This window comes from Siniperca chuatsi, linkage group LG20, assembly GCF_020085105.1.
Source record: "Siniperca chuatsi isolate FFG_IHB_CAS linkage group LG20, ASM2008510v1, whole genome shotgun sequence".
NCBI classification, from domain to species: Eukaryota; Metazoa; Chordata; class Actinopteri; order Centrarchiformes; family Sinipercidae; genus Siniperca; species Siniperca chuatsi.
The window spans coordinates 5,623,045-5,641,046 of NC_058061.1; the positions used below are offsets into that span (position 1 = coordinate 5,623,045).

At 39.8% G+C, this 18,002-nt stretch overlaps 2 protein-coding genes across 5 annotated transcripts in view; one reads left to right on the forward strand and one right to left on the reverse strand.

The window, feature by feature from the left end:
* The window catches only part of LOC122867839 (dickkopf-related protein 3-like), a 29,007-nt gene extending 14,259 nt beyond the window's left edge, over window positions 1-14,748 (reverse strand). The window contains exons 1-2 of the mRNA XM_044179121.1: window positions 14,645-14,748; window positions 11,044-11,117 (exon numbers count right to left, since the gene is read on the reverse strand). The gene's annotated coding sequence lies outside the window, so the exon portion shown is untranslated. The remainder of the gene's footprint in view (window positions 1-11,043; window positions 11,118-14,644) is intronic.
* LOC122867838 (plexin domain-containing protein 1-like) lies at window positions 672-17,432 on the forward strand. 4 transcript variants are annotated; one of them, XM_044179119.1, is made up of 13 exons: window positions 674-1,264; window positions 8,660-8,829; window positions 12,149-12,292; window positions 12,382-12,451; window positions 13,094-13,216; window positions 13,302-13,420; window positions 13,569-13,668; window positions 14,107-14,202; window positions 14,295-14,376; window positions 14,462-14,522; window positions 14,608-14,731; window positions 16,372-16,532; window positions 16,636-17,432. In XM_044179119.1, exons 1-13 carry the CDS (start codon window positions 1,189-1,191, stop codon window positions 16,687-16,689), a joined length of 1,380 nt encoding a protein of 459 aa, XP_044035054.1. In that variant the 5' UTR covers window positions 674-1,188; the 3' UTR covers window positions 16,690-17,432. The 4 variants fall into 4 exon arrangements, with proteins under 4 accessions (XP_044035055.1, XP_044035054.1, XP_044035052.1 ...); XM_044179117.1 differs by having other exon boundaries at window positions 676-1,264; window positions 16,659-17,432; XM_044179118.1 differs by having other exon boundaries at window positions 676-1,264; window positions 12,152-12,292; window positions 16,659-17,432.
* The last annotated feature ends 570 nt before the right edge of the window (window positions 17,433-18,002 follow it).

Genomic DNA, 18,002 nt, shown 5'->3' on the forward strand with positions numbered 1-18,002 from the left:
TGAGGACAAGGTCATAAAGAGGGGCATGTATGGCTCTACTTGGCTATCTTGTTTTCCTCTCAAACAAAATCCAGTCAGAACCAGTTTCCATCAAGCATCACTTCTAAAGTGTCACTTCTAAACATAAAAATGCTGGTATCTGGATCATTCGTCCACCAAACACATGAACAAGTCCTTTCAATTGGGAGATAGAGCTATCGAGGTCAGGTATATACTCCAATTAATTTAATTTGTATAAACAGGAACAAAACTTTTTACTTTTCACACAATCTATATGACACTCTGCAATGAGCTCTAAAAAAAAAAAACACACCACGACCACCCAACATCATCAGCAACAGCTACCAAAACAATCCTTGCAATGCATCTTTACATTTTAATACCATCCTCAGCTATGGAAAGCAGAAAAACATGCTCTTAGTAAACCTGTGTTCAGTTATAAAAAAACATAAACAGAAAAGAAAACTTACAAATTGCATTCATCCATGTAATATTTTAATAATATATGTAACAAACTAAAGTGGAAACTTTTCTCAAAATGTCAACCATTTTACAATATCACATTTGTTTTGGTTCATCATGCTTCCACATGGGGGAGACATGCTCCTCCCAACTCCAACCCCCTTTTATTGGTTTGGAAGGAAAGAAAAAAATGTAGAAATACATAAATATTTCCTCTTTGTGGAAGTCTTACAAAAATCCAGAGCTCTGTTTGAGAGAGAAACAGAGAGACAAACACCAGGAAAGAGACAGTGAGAGACAGACAGACAGACAGACAGACAGACAGACAGAGGGGGGCGTGATGAGTGATTTAAAGAAGTAGAAAATAATGAGATTAAAGGTAGAGCAAAGAGAAAACACAAATCTTCACTCTGCAACACTTCAGCTGTTTGTCAACTCTTTTCCTGCCATGGATCCGTCATCCCAGAAGTTACTCTGAGGGCCAAACAAGGACGTAAAGCAGAGAAGACAGACAGACAGAGGAGGGAGAAAAGCAGTCAACCTTGGCTGAGGTGAGGAAAAAGCAGTTGTGTGGGAGAGCAGAGGCGAAGAGAGAGACAAAAGGCGGGGGAGTGGAGGAGTGAGGCGCCCCGTTCTTCCAGCGAAGTGAGAAGGGAAACGGGAAAAAGAAAAAGAAGAGAGAAGTGATAAAAGAGTTGGGGAAGGAGGGAGCAGAGTCGGCTGGACATGGGGCTTTGTGCTGTTCTCCTCATCTGTCTCTCCCAGGCTGAGCTGGGGAGAGTCTGGGCTCAAGCGCATGAAGGTAAGCCCTCGTTCTTAAATGCCAACAGCAAATACGCACAGGTATTGTATTCTAATATTAACACCATTTTGACTGCCTTTCTTCAGAACAGACTGTCAAGTGCTGCGCAAGACAGCTTCCAAAAATCTGAATTCAAGAAATATTATCTGACCAGAATTCTGCCACTAACTCTGGCAACAGGAAAGCATGAAAAATGTTTTTGGGTAGATTTTGCATGAGTGTGTGTGTACGTACTGTGTGTATGTGTGAAGCTAACAGGTCCCTTGACATTTGTCTCTGTCAGTCACAGGAAACACATGAAAGACTGAGTGTAGGTCTGGATTTTCTTTGGATGCCATTCCAAAACCTCTGTATTTCCGATTTGAAAAGTGTCTGGTGTTCATTTGATTGAAAAATACAGATCATGTGTTCGTAAATCCCACATTTTAGCAGATAATTGTTTGAGGTTAACCAGCAATTTCAATTATGACTGGTGTTTTCATTCCAGCAGGCATTTTATAATAGTCAATGAGAGCAGCAGCTGAGCATAGAATACTTGAATTTGGAAAGTTTCTTGCTTTTCTATGTTGCTTTATCTCATCTCAAACTGTGTCTAATCACCCAAAATACTGTGTGCTTAGTTGTTCTGTGCATCTCCTGTATATGTATGCTGTAACGCTGTATACCCGTGCCTTCCTGTGTGTGTGTATACGCGCATGTATGTATTTTTGTTCTCCTCGGAGATACATTATTTTTAGCCAGCCCCCGTTCTTCCGCTGCTGCTCCTCCTCCGACAATCAGTGGTGCTCCAGTTTCTCTGGCCTCTCCTGTGGTCCCAGTTCCTCTGATCAGGGGCCTAGCTCTGCAGACGACAAACCGACACACTGTGCAGAGACCAGAGAGACAGATCCCCCCTAACATAAAACAACTTAAAGTCCGGCAAAATGTCCACACTCATCTTCACCACTAAAATATCAGTTCAAGTTGTCAGCCTCACCCCTGTACAGCAAGGTTCCTATTTTGGGCCCTTTTCCCAGAGCCTGATATCTTCATCTTAGTGCTTGCTGACACCAGAAAGTGGAACGGCTCTTCCCTAAATAGGTGGTGCTGGAAGCTTTGTGATGTAGTGACTACCTGCGCTCTCGATCACTTTGATTGAAGGGAATGTATTTGTAACATCCACTGCTGTCTGCAGACCATGCCACATCTCTTTTGCGGAGCCGTCCCCGTTCTCTCAAAGGTCAGCACCGTCAAGACTGTCTGCAGTTTTACCAAACTCTACACAAAAGTTGTATGCAGATTTAACTTGAACTGATTTTGGTTGGAACTTTGGCCATTACAAGTGCTGTTGTGACCTTTACATGTGTCTGCTGCATGTAGGATACCAAATTGTGAATTAAAATTTGTCTGTGTAAATACCTGTTTAATGTATCAATCATGTGCAAACACAGGTTGGGTTGGCAGTTTATAAAACAACAAGACAGTCTACAGACATACTAGCTGCTCAGTGAGGCTGTACTAAGGCACACTGATGCTTTGACCTAAATGCTAACATGCTCACAATGAAAATGCTAACATGGTAATGTTTAGCAGGTATAATGTTTACCATGATCACTATTAGTTTCACATGTTAGCTTGCTAACATTTGCCAATTAGTACTAAACACAAAGTACTGCTGAAGCTGATGGAAATATCATTGTTCTTCAGGTTTTTGGTCATAAACCTAAGTATTGGACTGATAATGGTGCAAGATGAAAGTCTGGTCATCCTGTGGCTCATCCGGCTAAGAATCTATACCGCTATCCTGAATTTAATCAACAATACAAAAGTATGTTATTTTTCCCACTTGGTGAACCACTCAGGTCTTGTCACTTTTTTTTGTTATGCCGGGCGTAGCTAGAAACTCTGTCACACCTCCCAGTACAGGTTCCCCCACCTAGGACATCCCACTGTTCCTGCTGCTCGACCTCTACTGTTCAGCAGATCCCTATTCACTATATGGAGCTTAGTCAGCATATCTGGCATATATGCCAGTGTTAATGGCCAGATGTGTCACCATTTTACACAGATTTATAATATTATCCATTCTGGCATGACATCAAAATGAAGTGTAGAGGAGATTCCTGGCTTGAAATTGTTTTATGTGACTTCAGGCATTATAAAATGCATGCATCATTTGATATTGATCACACATAATAAGATATTTGGTAAAAAACAACAACAACAACAAAAAAAACATGGTGACCATTTAAGCAGTTTGAGTGATAGACAGCAAAGTTGTGTGCAGCTATTAATTTCCATAAAATTGTATGTGCCACACAGATTTAAAAAGTAGATGCTAACAGTTGTTAAGATTATTGCTTGAAAAGAACAGAGAAGTTTGTTTAGGAGTAAAATGAATACAGCTTGATTCACATTCATTTTTGTTTTCAGTCTGATGCAGATATTAACAGGTTTCAAACTGGATGGCATCAAGACATTTCTGATCTGAATCTAACAGGCTGCACTGATCAATAGTCTAGGTGGGTCTGAAGTTGCAGACAAATGATCTAAATTAGCTAAACAATGCCCTAACACCAATATTTATTCTTAAACTTTTTCTAGGTTGCCACCAAGAGAATATCTTCAGTCTTATTATTTTTGCCAAAGGGAATATAAGAAACTTTGTAGTCCAACTTTTACTTCCTGCAGTACAATACCATACAACAAAGACCACAAATAGCCCAAGAATATCATCATGTAAATGTAGCTTCCAGATATGAAGCTGAACATCAGTTATCAAAACCTCACATCTGTTAATCTGACAGATGTGAGATGATAAGTATGTGATATGTCCACTTCTGTAAGAAAAAGAGATTTTTAAGATTCAGATTTGCCAGGAGCTACTGTACAGTTCTTACTGTAAAATAATCTCCTATTGTGAAAACTATAAATACCGCAGCTCTGAAAAAACAGACTTGAACTACAACTGGCCAACGCCATCTGCAAACTAGAACTACATGTCAACTGCACTAAAAATGGAAAATAAGTTCCAAATTGTAACAAAAAACAATTCCATGACAGTAAATCAAACATTTTCTAAACTTTGAGCCTGATCCATTTGTCCATATTTATCTAAATGCCACATTTTTCCTTTTCTTTTTGGGTCCTTATCAGTCCAGCTGCCAGTGTTTGTGATTGTGTGTTATGGTTACTGCTGTTCCTCTGAGTGTAAGGTGCCAAATGGCTTCCTCCCACACCATAAGCCCCAGGCTGGTTTTAACACATGTCGCCCTTTAAAGACCCAACCACAATAAAACCACTGTGTTAAACTGCATTGACACACACTGACACACATAGCAGTGACCTCGCGTTGTGATTACTGTTCCACTGATGATTCTTCTGCCAGAAGAATGCAGGTGCTCTGCAAATCCCTGTTCTGACACTAACAGTGTGTCAGGGTCAAGACTTTGTTTGTATCTTGAGATTTAATCATCTCTCCTCTGCTGTGTTTGGACTGTACATAATGGTTCACTGTCTTCGGTGTAACTGTCTGTGGAGCAAAGATGTTGGCATTTTGTTCTCTTTTGTTGAGCCTGCAGATAATTCTCTTTTCCTTTCCAGGACCAAGTACTTGCCTTTGTGCCCTCAGTGTAACTTCAATGTGTTGTCCATTTACCCAGAAAGAGGAAATGTATTTTTCATCCCTGGACTTCCTCCAGCTGAACAGACTGAAAGATCATTTAGCTTTTGTTTCAGTTGAGGAACGTGGCTTTGGTTTATATCTAGTGTGTCTTCAGTTGCTGTCTATCCTTCGAAAGCTGCTTTCAAATCATAAAAATGTGACCTATTATGTTTTTTAGATGTCTAACATCAACAACAAATGATTAAGGAAATGATAGATAATAAATAGTTTGAATTCTGCTCAAGATATAAAAACAAGTAATGAAAGAACGTAGCCGAGCTACTTTACATTTCTGGAAAAAGACAGAGCAAGAGATCAGGGGAATGGGAAACAGGCGCGTGGGAGATGGTAATGGGATGAATGAACACAATGTGTATATCCATAACACATTGTATATGGCTCACAATGATGTGTCCTAGTTCGATGTGACTCCCAACACCCACTAGATTTGCAAGATGGTTGCTGCAATGCAGACACATCTGAGGGAGCAGATACAGAGGACACCTTTGCCATGCAGGTGCCATCGTCTCAAAAGAGCTGATGTATTTGTCAGTCCTACAAAATAAGTCTATAGGAGTAGTGCTTTGATTCTCAGGTTAGCACTCCTGGCACTGCAAAATATGTTGGATTAAACAACAGGAAATCTGACATTCTGCGACTGGCGGATGTAAATTGACACCATCCTAGCAGTTAACAGGAATATTCTTAATTTAGAGGACAGAATCATTTCAATGCATTTCGTTCTAATAAAAGGAGGCATCATAGTGTATGTTTACAGTTAAACCACCTGGTATTCACCAGCTAATATGTCACATCTATCACTTTTTTGGTTTTGGATTTTTTGGGCCCTGTTACAAATTCACCAAGATGTTTTTCTCCTCCAGTTTGCACATTCACAGTGTAGGTTCCACATACACGTGTCTGCCAGACCTTATGCTACTGAGGTCAGTTTAACCCAAGTCCTTATGCAAAGCCCAACCCACTCTTGAACTCTTTTTAGCCCTTTTTTTCGTTGGAAGTTCATCCAGGCCCACATGCAGACAGTTAGACAGGGTTAGAGATTTTCCAGGAAAGCTCAACATTTTGGACGTTTGTAAAGCAAAATCTGAAAGTGACCTATAAAGTGTGAAGGCTGCAGAAAAATGTATGCACAATCAGATACGGGGCATTCGGTAATAACTAATGCATAGTCCCTGATCTGCCACTTCCAGTCTTCCTCCTCCTCAAAGCTCTTCCTCATTTCTTCCCCCTGCTATTTGACGCCTCCTCAGCTGTTTTGTGATGAGTGCTGCCAATCTGACCCAATTAGGAGCCTCTTGTTCTGAAACCGTGGAAATAGCTTCCACTGCACCATAATCAACAAGATTACTCATTAGAGCAGTCTCCCCTGTGTGTGTGATAACCTCTCTACGTTTCTTTCTCTTGTTCTATTTTGTTTCTTAAGTCTCTTCTTTTCATTGTCTCTGTCATTGTATTTTACTTCTCTAACAATAGAAAATTCACTTCATTCAATCCTTATGCAACAAGAGCACCCCAATGAGGTACAGCTCTCAGTGAGCTTAAAAATAACTAACTTTTGATTCTGATGATAAAATCTTAGTGTCTTACAGCATAAGGGGCAGAAAGTCACTAGACCCACACATAAGGATAAACAAACAAGATATAACGTGTTAATCACTAAGCTTTAGAGGTGCTGGTAGGCAGATTTTGTTACCTTGGGACAGAGCTAGGCTAGCTGTTTCCCCCTGTTTCCAGTCTTTATGCTAAGCTAAGCAAACTGGCTGCTGGCTGTAGCTTCATATTTACCATACAAACATGGGAGTGATATTGGTCTTCTCGTCTAATTCTATGCAAGAAAGCAAATCAGCATATTTCCCAAAATGTTGCACTATTCCTTTAATGGCCAACAACATATCATCTGCTGTATCCAACAAACAGCAAACAAAGTTAAGTCCAAATGACCAATATCCAATAAGTCGTGGCAATATTTAGTTGCCATTTATGTTTCAGTACAGAGGAAAAACACTTACTTTCGACCACATAGTTCAAAAGTATATGGACACCCAAACATTATACCCATACGTGATTGATAAACAGCTCATTCCAAAACCATGGGCATTGATCTGCTGCTATGACAGCCTCCACTCTTCTTCTGGTTTCAGTCTTTCCACCAGATTTTGGAACCTGGCTGCAGGGATTTGCTCCCATTCAGCCACAAGAGCATTAGTGAGGTCGGCCACTGAAGTTGGCTGATAAGGTCTGGGTCACAGTCGGCGATCCAGTTCATCCCAAAGGTGTTGGATGGGGTTGAGGTCAGGGCTCCGTGCAGGCCAGTCAAGTTCTTCCACATCAAACTGGGAAAATAATTTCATTATGGACCTGGCTTTGTGCAGGGGGGATTGCCATGTTGAAACAGGAAAGGGCCTTTCCCAAACTGCTGCTACAAAGCTGGAAGCAAACTATTGTCATCATTGAATGCTGCAGCATTAAGAGTTAATTGGAACAAACAGGCCTAGCCAAACTAAGAAAAGCAGCTCCAAACCAAAACAAAAAAGTATGTGGACAGGATCCAGGGTGTTCACATTCTTTTGATCATAGGTTGTAAACACAATTAAAAAAAAAAAGAGGCTGAGAGGGGGGTCTGAACCTCAGGCTGGTTCTTGTCTTAGCCTCTCTCAAGATGATCATAACATCCTGTTTTTAATGGCTCAGTTCAGTGACCTAACAGCTCACATAAAATCTAGACGGCAAACTGGATATAATCCCTCAATTTGTTCTTCAAAAGGAAAAACAGCAGAGAAATTCATCCTGCCGAACGATCAGCGAGTTCTGCTGATCTCGCAAGTCTCGGCAGAAAACTGCACAGGACAGTGAGTCATGGCTCCGTTTACTGTCGAAAAAAGAAAAGAAATACATTCCTCACAAAAAGTTAAATATAAACATCCATCTATTAGCTGTTGAGCAGATGACAAGAAACCCACACAGATGTAGGTGGTCAGCAGAGACGTGAATACACACTTGGGATGCGCGCACAAACACACACACACACACACACACACACACACACACACAGACATGGCTCCACATGCACTGTGTGCATGCACAAGAATACTTGGCCAATAAACAACGCTGGCACCAAATGAAGGCTGCATCATGCTTCACAATTAGTTAATAACCAGCTACGGTCCAGCCAAAACACACATGCCGCATTATTAGTTTAAAATACAGAAATTAAAAAGAAATCATGGCACTATTTCTGCATGACAGATGTAAAGAAAATGCACTCATGAGTCTTTGTGAGTTGGGTTTTCAGGTCTTTGTGTGAGTTATTGCTAAACATGGCTTTCATTTTCTGTGAACATGTCTGCCTGTTAATGATCAAAATTATGGTGACCAATAAAGAGCAGATGTGACCACAGGGATTAAAAGCTGTTTCAATTGCGTTTAAAGACAACATTTTACCAGATAATTTTAGAGCTCTTTTCACACATTTTTAAATTAAGGACAGAACTCAATGATTGTGTTTTTTCTCAAAAGTCTCAAAGTGGGTGCTTTACTTGTTGAGGAACTGACAGTGATGGTCAGTAACAGGTGAAGAAAACATGGCAAGAAGAAAAAAAAAACATCTTGACCCTGCAGAGTTGAGAAGACATCTGATTGTTCATGGATTAAATCCTCCTGATTGTCTCTGCATTCAGGGCCCACATGTGTGTTGACTCTGTTCAGTTACCATAATGCCTGTCTTGTTCTAGATGCACTGAGAGGGACTCCTCTGCGGACAGATGGGGATCCGTCCGGTTTTCACAGAACCAGGAGGGACCAGCAGACCCCACACAAACACAGAGAAGCTCGCAACTCACGAGCTGAAGGAGGAGGAGGAGTTGATATCAGCACCCTGCCTGACAACATGACCCACATAGTGGTGAGATCCATATAACTGACCCTTTGCTAAGTCCCGCCTCCCTTAGTTACTACGGCTTTCAAACTTTCCATTCTAGCACGGCACATATGCAGTTTACCAGGACGACGATGGCAGAATTACCACTTTAAATTGTTGGTAATTTTTGAAACAATGGGTCCTTGATTTCAGACGAAGCTAGACAAAAGCAGCTTCTCTTTTCTAGATGACAGCTGTAGATTTTGCTGGGTGAAACGGCAACTGTAGCTGGCAGGTTTTATCAGCTGTAGTTAGCCAGCTAATTAACATTAGATCAGTGACTTGGTTGAAATTCCATCTCCAGCGAACATATTTTAAAACCCAGTAAAAAAAAGTCGTAAATATCCTCTTGAAGACTACATATGAGATCTCATGGCTCAGACTGAGGCTAAAGCTGGTAAAAAGTTAACATCCTCACCTGTTGCTCCATGTAGAAGCCATGGTAGACATGGTATTTCATGGTAACTAGTTAGCCCTAGTACTAATAAGAAAAATGAAAAATGTTATTTTGTTTTTGGATGCTTACTGTATAAAAATCATACTTGGACATCAACACAGTGGTTAGATTTATGCTTTGCTTTATTGTTTGTGTTTTCAAACAGTTTGCTTCACTTTTTACAAGAGAAAAGGCCTTGAGGAGGTGTTTGGCAAACATAATGCTTGGGTAACAAGTTTGGTTCATGAGACAGTCCCGGAAGGTTCCATAGAAACGCTCAGGGAAGCGGAGGTGGAGCAGTTATGGCTAGCATTTTTCGGTTTTACAAGAGAAAAGACTTTAAGGATGGTTTGGCAAATGTACAAAAAAATTGCCACAAAAATGGTGACCAGCATGGATGGGATCAACATAGCTCTACAGATTGTTGTAAGTTGACTTACAGACTTGAGAATTTTTAAAATGGCATATTTCATAGAGCTTCATGAAAACTGCTCCTAGCAACTGCTGCTGTAGCTTTTATTTAGACTGAAAATGACGTCAGTGTGACGGATACGTCGCTTGCTCCTGATTATTTTGGGAAAACCAATACAAAATATTCTCCCTCCCAACAAGAGATCGGCAAACATGAACACAATGTCAGGCTGAATAAATTAAGTGAAACTAATAGGTTATTATCCCTAAAAATATCAGGGAGTTATTTACGTGCATTGTAGAAGCTTTACCCTGACAGAATCATCTTTACACTCTGCCAAGCTAGAGAAGCTTTGAGTGGAGGTCACTGATATTAGTTTTGTGTCCGGTGGACTTGTCCTGTGCCATTTTCCATTCATTACCTTTTACATTTGTGTGCATGTGTTAGTTTGAGTGTGTATGATGAGGTTTTATTTGTGTCTCTTCTTTCACTTGTATCAGTCTCGGTAAAATTCAACCCAAATAAATTGTGTTGTACGTTTTTTTCTTCTCCCTACAATTCAAATTGAAAACAGACGACAGCCTCGCCCTGCCAACTTACAGTGTTTGTTTAAGCGTGGCTGTGCATGAGTATGTGCGCGTGTGCACGTGTGTGCACCCGTGAATGACTCACTTGGACAAGATTACAAGTAGCCCTGTTGTGCTGCTGCTGTTGCCTTTTTTGGGGGAGGTCTGATCCCAATTTCCAGGACCCTCCACCTCTTGTCCAACGGGAATCTCTTCAATAAATCAGTCAGCTGTGAGGGAAAAGTACATGATTGTTCCCTTCTCCTCACCTAGAAATCCCACACCCCCCTCTAGAAAACATAGGCTGGTGTCAGGCAGTGGAGATGGGAGAAAAAAGTGGGTCACTTGCTGTATATGGAGCAGCTGGAGATGCAGTGAGAGTGCTGCAATTAACTGCTCCACTTTCTGAGCCCACTCTAAACCCCAGAACCATTGCTCTCCGTCACCTTGAACTGTGACATACATTAATAATGTCATTAAGACTGGAGATCCGCACGAAGACGCATGCCCTCGTTGTCAAAACACTGTGTGCAATGTGTAAACAGCTCCCCCAAGTGGAATGTACGGACAGAAATAGAGGAGATAAATCCCAGATGTCTAGCGCGGTGGTTCCCAACCAACCCCTCGATTGGTTGTATGTCTTTGATTTGTGAGCAGATCAATCAAAGGATGATTTCCCCTTCTCAGATTGTCAAAAGACTTATCAGATTTTTCACAAGAAAAAAAGCAAAAAGTAGAGAAAAGTCTCCAGTACATGATTTTGTGTAGCAGATTTTTTTTCTTACCTTACATGGTTCATCCTGTGACTCCTCATGGGATGCCGACCCCCAGCTTGGGAACCACTGTCGTAGCAAAATGACTGAAAAAAAAAAAAAAAAAAACTAAACAAAACAAATTAACTGTTCTAGTCAAGGTATTATTAATGTAAATCAATGGATTTCAGGCTGATGATGATTAATTATGAAAGACCCTTGATGCAAACAGAAATATGCAGAGGTTTGTGTAGGAAAAAGGATAAAAGAGGGTTACATAATTTGGGAGATCCTCACAAAGATGAATTCTATCTTTCTTTAAATGAAATGGGTATGAAATATAATTCAGGGCTACAACTAACAAATATTTTCAATATTGATTAATCTGCAGATTATTTTCTTGATGAACTGATTCAATGTTTTGTCTGAGAAAATGTCAGTAAATAGTGAAAATGTCGTTATTATTTCCCAGAGCCCAAGGTGGTGTACTCAGATAAACTGTTTTATTCAACCAACAGTCCAAAATGCCAATCCCATATTCATTTTAGTTTTTCCAAATGGGCAACAAATTGTCTCTTTTTATAACAAAAAGTTGTGTAAAATTAATACTTTGGCAGAACAATTGACCATGTTGAATCCCAATTTGAAAGTGTGCCATTTTCAAATTGCAAGACCTGCAATTTTAATAACATTATTAACAATTTCATAACAAGCTATAAAAACATGTGAAAGTGTAGTCAAGCTGTCAAGACGACTGTTGCCAGCGAATTTACTCAGCTGTAGCAAATTACCATTAATTCTGTGAGCTGACCAAACTTCAAAACTCTTGGCTGTCTCATTAATATGCTTTCTACCTGCCAATGTATACCGTAAATACTATTAACGCTCAGCCAGAGATGGTTTCCTTGAGAAAGAAGCACCATGATGTATCTTTTCTCCAACTGACTGACCAAAGCAACAACAACTGCAAATATGTTTTTGATAATGCTTGGTACAAATCTACTGTATGTTATTTAATACTTCGTAGGCCAAAATCATAAATAGTGAAATAGTCACATAAACCTACTCTGAACTACCTCAACATGGATAATGTTTTATGAAAACTTCACTTTCCTAATGAGTGCCCTCTTTCCCTCAGCAGGACTCCCAGAGGTACTACAGATGGCAGAGTTTTGGTCCAGCAGACAGACGGACTCAAGACTTGTGGGTGGATCTGAACACGCTGCACAAGAGCCAAGTCCAAATCCACGGCATACTGTCAAATACACACCGACAGGCAGCGGTGAGATGAGCATGCACACACACACACACACACACACACCCTGTCTGATTTAACACCCAGCCATTTCTGATATTTTGTCTTCTCCACAGAGGGTGGCGCTTTCTTTTGATTTCCCTTTTTATGGACACTACTTGAGACAAATTATCGTAGCGACTGGTGGTGAGTTTTTACTTTGCTCTTCCAATCAGGAGATCAAACGTCTACCAGTGTGCTGAAGGAGACTTTGTCCTACCCTGGGGAAATATTCAGTCAAACCAGGCTATAATCTGGTTAATTGTAAATGCCTTCATTTTTTTAATGATTTTAATTGCTTAAAGACTTGCTGTGCATGTCCTAAATTTTTAACCCAAAGAAAATGATGAGAGTTATTTGTTATATTCAACATTCTTGCTTCAGTTCCACAAAAATGCTACTATGCTGATGAATGTGCAGGGGATGGGCAGATTTTTCAAACAAAACCCTTTTTTGATTTAACAAAAGAACCCAAAGAACTTTGCATGAATGAAACAGTCTAATATAGGCTACATTTAAATTAGGAACAATCTGATCAAAGAGTAAGTAAACAAGATTACAAATCTGACCAAAAATTCTTTGCCAGCTTTCTATACTCTGTGCTACTGACACATTTTGGTCAGTACCAAGAAAGTATTGAGGTTTAAAATACATTAAAAATATGACACTTTACAGTATGCATCGAAAAAGACTGTAGTAGACATAGTTTGTAGTAAATGGGTACAAACATGCACTGCAATGGTCCTTAAAGCGTTTTTAACATCAGTATTTGTGTTTCGGCCCCCCCAGGATTCATCTTCATGGGGGAGATTACTCATCGAATGCTGACTGCCACACAGTACGTCGCTCCCCTCATGGCCAACTTTGACCCCAGTTTCTCCCAAAACTCAACAGTGAGGTACTCGGACAACGGTAAGTGGGAGCTCCTCAGTGAAGGCGGCCATGTTTGGGAGCTCCTGGGTTTCTTTGACAAGCCTCTGTATCCTGCTCTGCTCAGGTAATCTATTTGTGGTGCAGTGGGACAAAGTGCGGCTAAAGGACCGAGAGGCTGAAGGACCTTTTACTTTCCAGGCAGCCCTCCACAGAAATGGAACCATTTTTTTCAACTACAGAGACGTAAGTTATGGATTTCAACTAAACTGTTTTCTTCATCACCTATACAGTTTTATTTATACAGTTTAGGAATGTGTTTTCCATTTGCAAGGGGAAACGATTGCATGTCATGTCTAGCCAGGTTAAAACAAACACTGCTGATATTTTTCAGATCCCTGTACCAGTGGTCAAAATTAATTCCACAGAGCATCCAGTGAAAGTGGGACTGTCTGATGCTTTCATGGCATTCCTCCCCTCCTCACAGCCCTCAGGTCAGTTCTCTAAAAAAAAAAAAAAGTATTTTTTTTTTAACACAACTGGCTTTATACTATAAATTATGTTATACTATATTACTATATTTCACCTCATACTATATCTTATATCAATACTATTTTATACTATATTATGTTAATATGATATACTGTTTTACTACATTATATATTATATTATATTTCTATATTAATACAGACAAATACTAAGTATCATTACTTAATCATATTATATAATAGTCTGGTGTACACTGTTTAAATGTATTAGACTTACTGACTTTGCTGCTACTAATCACAAAATAAGGAAATAATCACTATAATGAGAACTTGGAACAAAAACACATATTGTTGATTTTCTTGTCTTGTGGAGACAGCAATGCTCGGTTTTATATGCTTTTTTATTTTCAAATCCATTTTAAACATTTTATATTTGTCTTGAAGATGCAAAGCACCGTACTATCTATGAGTATCATCGTGTTGAGATTGACACCACAAAGATTGTTAGCGGATCTGCTTTTGAGTTCACACCTCTGCCCAGTAAGTGCCCTTACAAACCGACCTTTATATGACGGCCTAGCCTCATTATCCACCTCTCTAACTCCAGAACGCTGTGTATCTGATTCCTCCAGCTTGTCTTCAACACACATCTTGTGATCTCTGCCTAACATCCAACTTGACAACTGGCTGTGGCTGGTGCAACACACTTCAACGGTAGGATGAAATTCTGAAAGATTTATCTGGTAATGAAGCCCGTAGAGAGCCCGGCTCTTGTCATTTTGTTCTCACTGAGTTTCAGATGCTCTGACGGTATCGACCGGCATAGACAAGAGTGGTTAGATTATAACTGCCCTGAAGAGGTGAGATTCATTTCCCATTTATACAACACAGAAATGAGCAGCTGTTTCATTCTTTCTTGAGTCACTCCTGTGGTCATTCACTCAGGCAAAAGGCACATGTGAGGACTACAACCCAGTTTTACCTGAGGGATCTATGAGCTCCTTCAACCACTCTTCCCCAGGTCCAACACCTTCTTCGGCAGTGCTCGAAGACCAGCCTGTCACTAGAGGTACATTTCTCTGGAGCAGGAATCTGGGGGGACACAGATAGTGAGGTATGTCAGTGAAGGTCCATCTCAAATATCCAGGTGGCACAATGTATGGAGAAAGCTGAATCCAAATCACTGGACTGGAGTTTTGACTGACAATGGATATGTGACTTGGATTCAGCTTTCTCCAGAGATAATGAAGATTTTTTGGTTTGGTTTGACAGTATTTAAATATATTCATAATAGTACAACATTTTGTCAGGGATAGAAGTCTTTAACTTTTTCCATTGTTGTGCCTGGTGTTTACGCAGTCCAAAAACCTTTATCAAGACGGAGACAGGCATTCAATGACCGACATTAAGATGTATTAGAAAATAAGAACTTAAAAACTAGAAAACTGAATCGTGTGACCAAACAACTGATACAATTTTTCAGAAAGTAGACAAGGCTAAAAGGTTTATAGAAGCCCAAAAATTAAATCACATCATTAAAGACAACAGTTGTGTGACATAGCTCAAGAGGCACGATAAATGCCGCTCTACATACACAAAACACAACAGTTCTCATCTAAGTGTTAATAGCTGTCTGTTGTCAGCTTTAGAGCTTGAAATATCTTGACGCTTTGTGGTGAATTTGTGATCAGCTTTCAGCTTGGTGCACTTACAGTAAAGAATAATTCCAGTTTATTACAACTTGCGTCTTATTTTCTTAGTTTTGGCCATCATTCAGGTTAATTGATCAGATGGGACAAGAAGCACAAGTAGTCAGACAATCAGACAGGTTTTAAACATATTTCAAGGTTAGCCAAAAGTTATTTGGAAGAGAAAACAACAGCAAACAGTATAATTATCACCAAAACTGTCAGTTGTAGACATCACAGTTTATAGACCTACTTCCTGGTTCAACTTTGACCTTTCATACTTGCAGCACTTTTCCTGTGAAATGAGGGATGGTTATTAACATTTCACTTTCAGTTTTACCTCCAAATAAAGTGTTTTAGATCATATGGCTCCACTGTTAAATGGTTTCCAACCTGTCTGATTGTCTGACTGCTTATTTCTTGCCACGTCGGACTTTGTTGTTCCCAGATCTTAGCAACTATTTTGGTACCATGTAATTATTGATAGGAAATGGCTAAAACTATGAAAATAAGTTCCAAGTTGTAATAAACCAGAATGATCCTTCTAACCATCTCAATGTTTTTTTCACAAGCCGGCTGAGGGATATTTTAGGCTTTATTTGGCAATTTATTGGTTGACTGCTTTTGTGTTGTTTGTCAGAGTTTTACTATGCATGTTATATTATGTTTGACCCCTTTCTTTCTTTTGTTCTGTTTTTCTCTTCGATGAACTTTGCTGTGCGTAAAGTGCTGTATAAATAAAGTTGAGCTGAGTTAAGATCACATTTTCCTGAGCATGTAGAAATATTCTGTATCTTATAAAACACACTCACATTAGTTGGCAAGTACAACCGGGGCCTCTTGTGGTCAGTTGCGTTGCTCAACGACACTCATACCCATATTATCCCAGCAAGTCAGACCATACGTATCAGCAATGCCTCAGTCTGTTGCCCTAAGGTTACAGTCACCTCTTTAGCCAGCCACTTCTACATGCAGTATTGCTTTAACAATAACAACAATCTCTTGTTTTCCTTCCTTTCAGATTTACAGACAGGTCCTCCCAACCATAAGGGGATATCAGAGAACACAGCCATCATAGCAGGCGTAGTGGCTGCGCTAGTTCTCCTTGTAGCTCTGACCTTACTGGCTGTCTACTACATCAACACACACCCCACAGTTGCTCCACCATTCTACCTCATGCAGGTGAGAAAAACAAATCCATACATGACATGGAGTGAACAGTTTGTTTTTCTGTTTAAAGATATCCCACATGCACACTCATATTTGTCTGCTGCCTGGCCTTTAGCAACTACTGTCTGTTGTTCGTAGCGACGCACCAATAACTACTGGCCCTCCATGAAGTTCCGCAACCAGGGCTGCCACTCCAGTTACGCTGAAGTGGAGCTTGGGGGTCATGAAAAGGAAGGTTTCATTGAAGCTGAGCAGTGCTGCTAAGGGTCCTGGACTTGCAGGACTCAGTCGGAAGAAGAAAGGACACCATCTTGAGGACTGCAAAGGTATTACAAGGGGATGAATACGGACGATCAGGCCAGCCATCGACACAGGAGGTCCCTACTCCAACCTTTGGCGGCTGGACAGTGTTTACTGTAACTGCTCCTGTAGCTCTTGCCAGCTTTCACTGTGTCTTTTGCTCTTTGCCATCACACAGGGTATTTGCCATATTATCCAAGGGTTGGAGGGTCTGAGAGGAAGCCGACTGTACAGAAATGATGAGATGCAAACGTGTAACTGTACAAAACCCATCAATGCAAGGAGATGTCAGGGAATGAATCGAACTAGCCTTCATACTGCAAACCAATGTACAGCTCAACTTAACTATGTGTTTTTGTTTTCATTCAGTTAATGGAGTTATTTCTGTTTCATTAAAAACTTCCACGCGACCAATGATTGGTTCATAAAATGTTATATCCCTGTGGACTTCACTATAACAGATATTTAGCTATATAACTGATAGTGATTATAATGATAATCTTGAACTTCTCTGGAGAAATGTTGTTTGGATGAATTTTAGAAACATCAGGTTAGGAGAGTTTTCTTTTTCTGTTTAAATGTCTTCTAATAAAAGCTGGTGGTGAGTGTTGATATTTATCTTGTGCTTGCTGAAGAGTTGAAAACAAATGGTACAGACTGCCTTGGCTTATAATTAGACTGAGAAAAATGACTAAGTGGAAGAGATACTGGACACTGTCAGGTGAGTGCCATCGTGTAACAAATTTATATAATTAATTTGGATAATTGAGTGAATGGCCTCTAAATGCACTCATTCATTAAAACTTACAAGAAAGTGACGTAAAGATACTAACAAACTAATCTACATCGTTTTTTCTCACATGCACATTAATAGTGACAACATTCCTGCATCTCATTAATATTTAGAGTAAATTTCCAGGCACAAGTGAGGTAATGATGATTAAAATTAAACTAATTATCCTAACCCTGAATGGTATGTATTGCAATATCCTTATTTTTTTTTTTTTTTTTTGTTTCAATTTCTAACTAAAACAAGTAATTTTATAATACCTATTTATTTTGGGGGGATATTTGGGTCCCCTGCCTTAAAGCTAAACTGTGTCGTGATGGACAAAGATTAAAAAATGTATTTTTTTTGCTTTTGGTTTCTGAATGGCATGAAAATAAAACAAAGAAAGACAA

Coding starts and splice junctions, on each gene's coding strand:
- LOC122867838 (XM_044179117.1), top strand. CDS start 1,189: ATGGGGCTTTGTGCTGTTCTCCTCATCTGTCTCTCCCAGGCTGAGCTG. Junction 8,830..12,148: donor ACAACATGACCCACATAGTG/GTGAGATCCATA, acceptor TCTTTCCCTCAG/CAGGACTCCCAGAGGTACTA. Junction 13,421..13,568: donor TTTTTTTCAACTACAGAGAC/GTAAGTTATGGA, acceptor GATATTTTTCAG/ATCCCTGTACCAGTGGTCAA.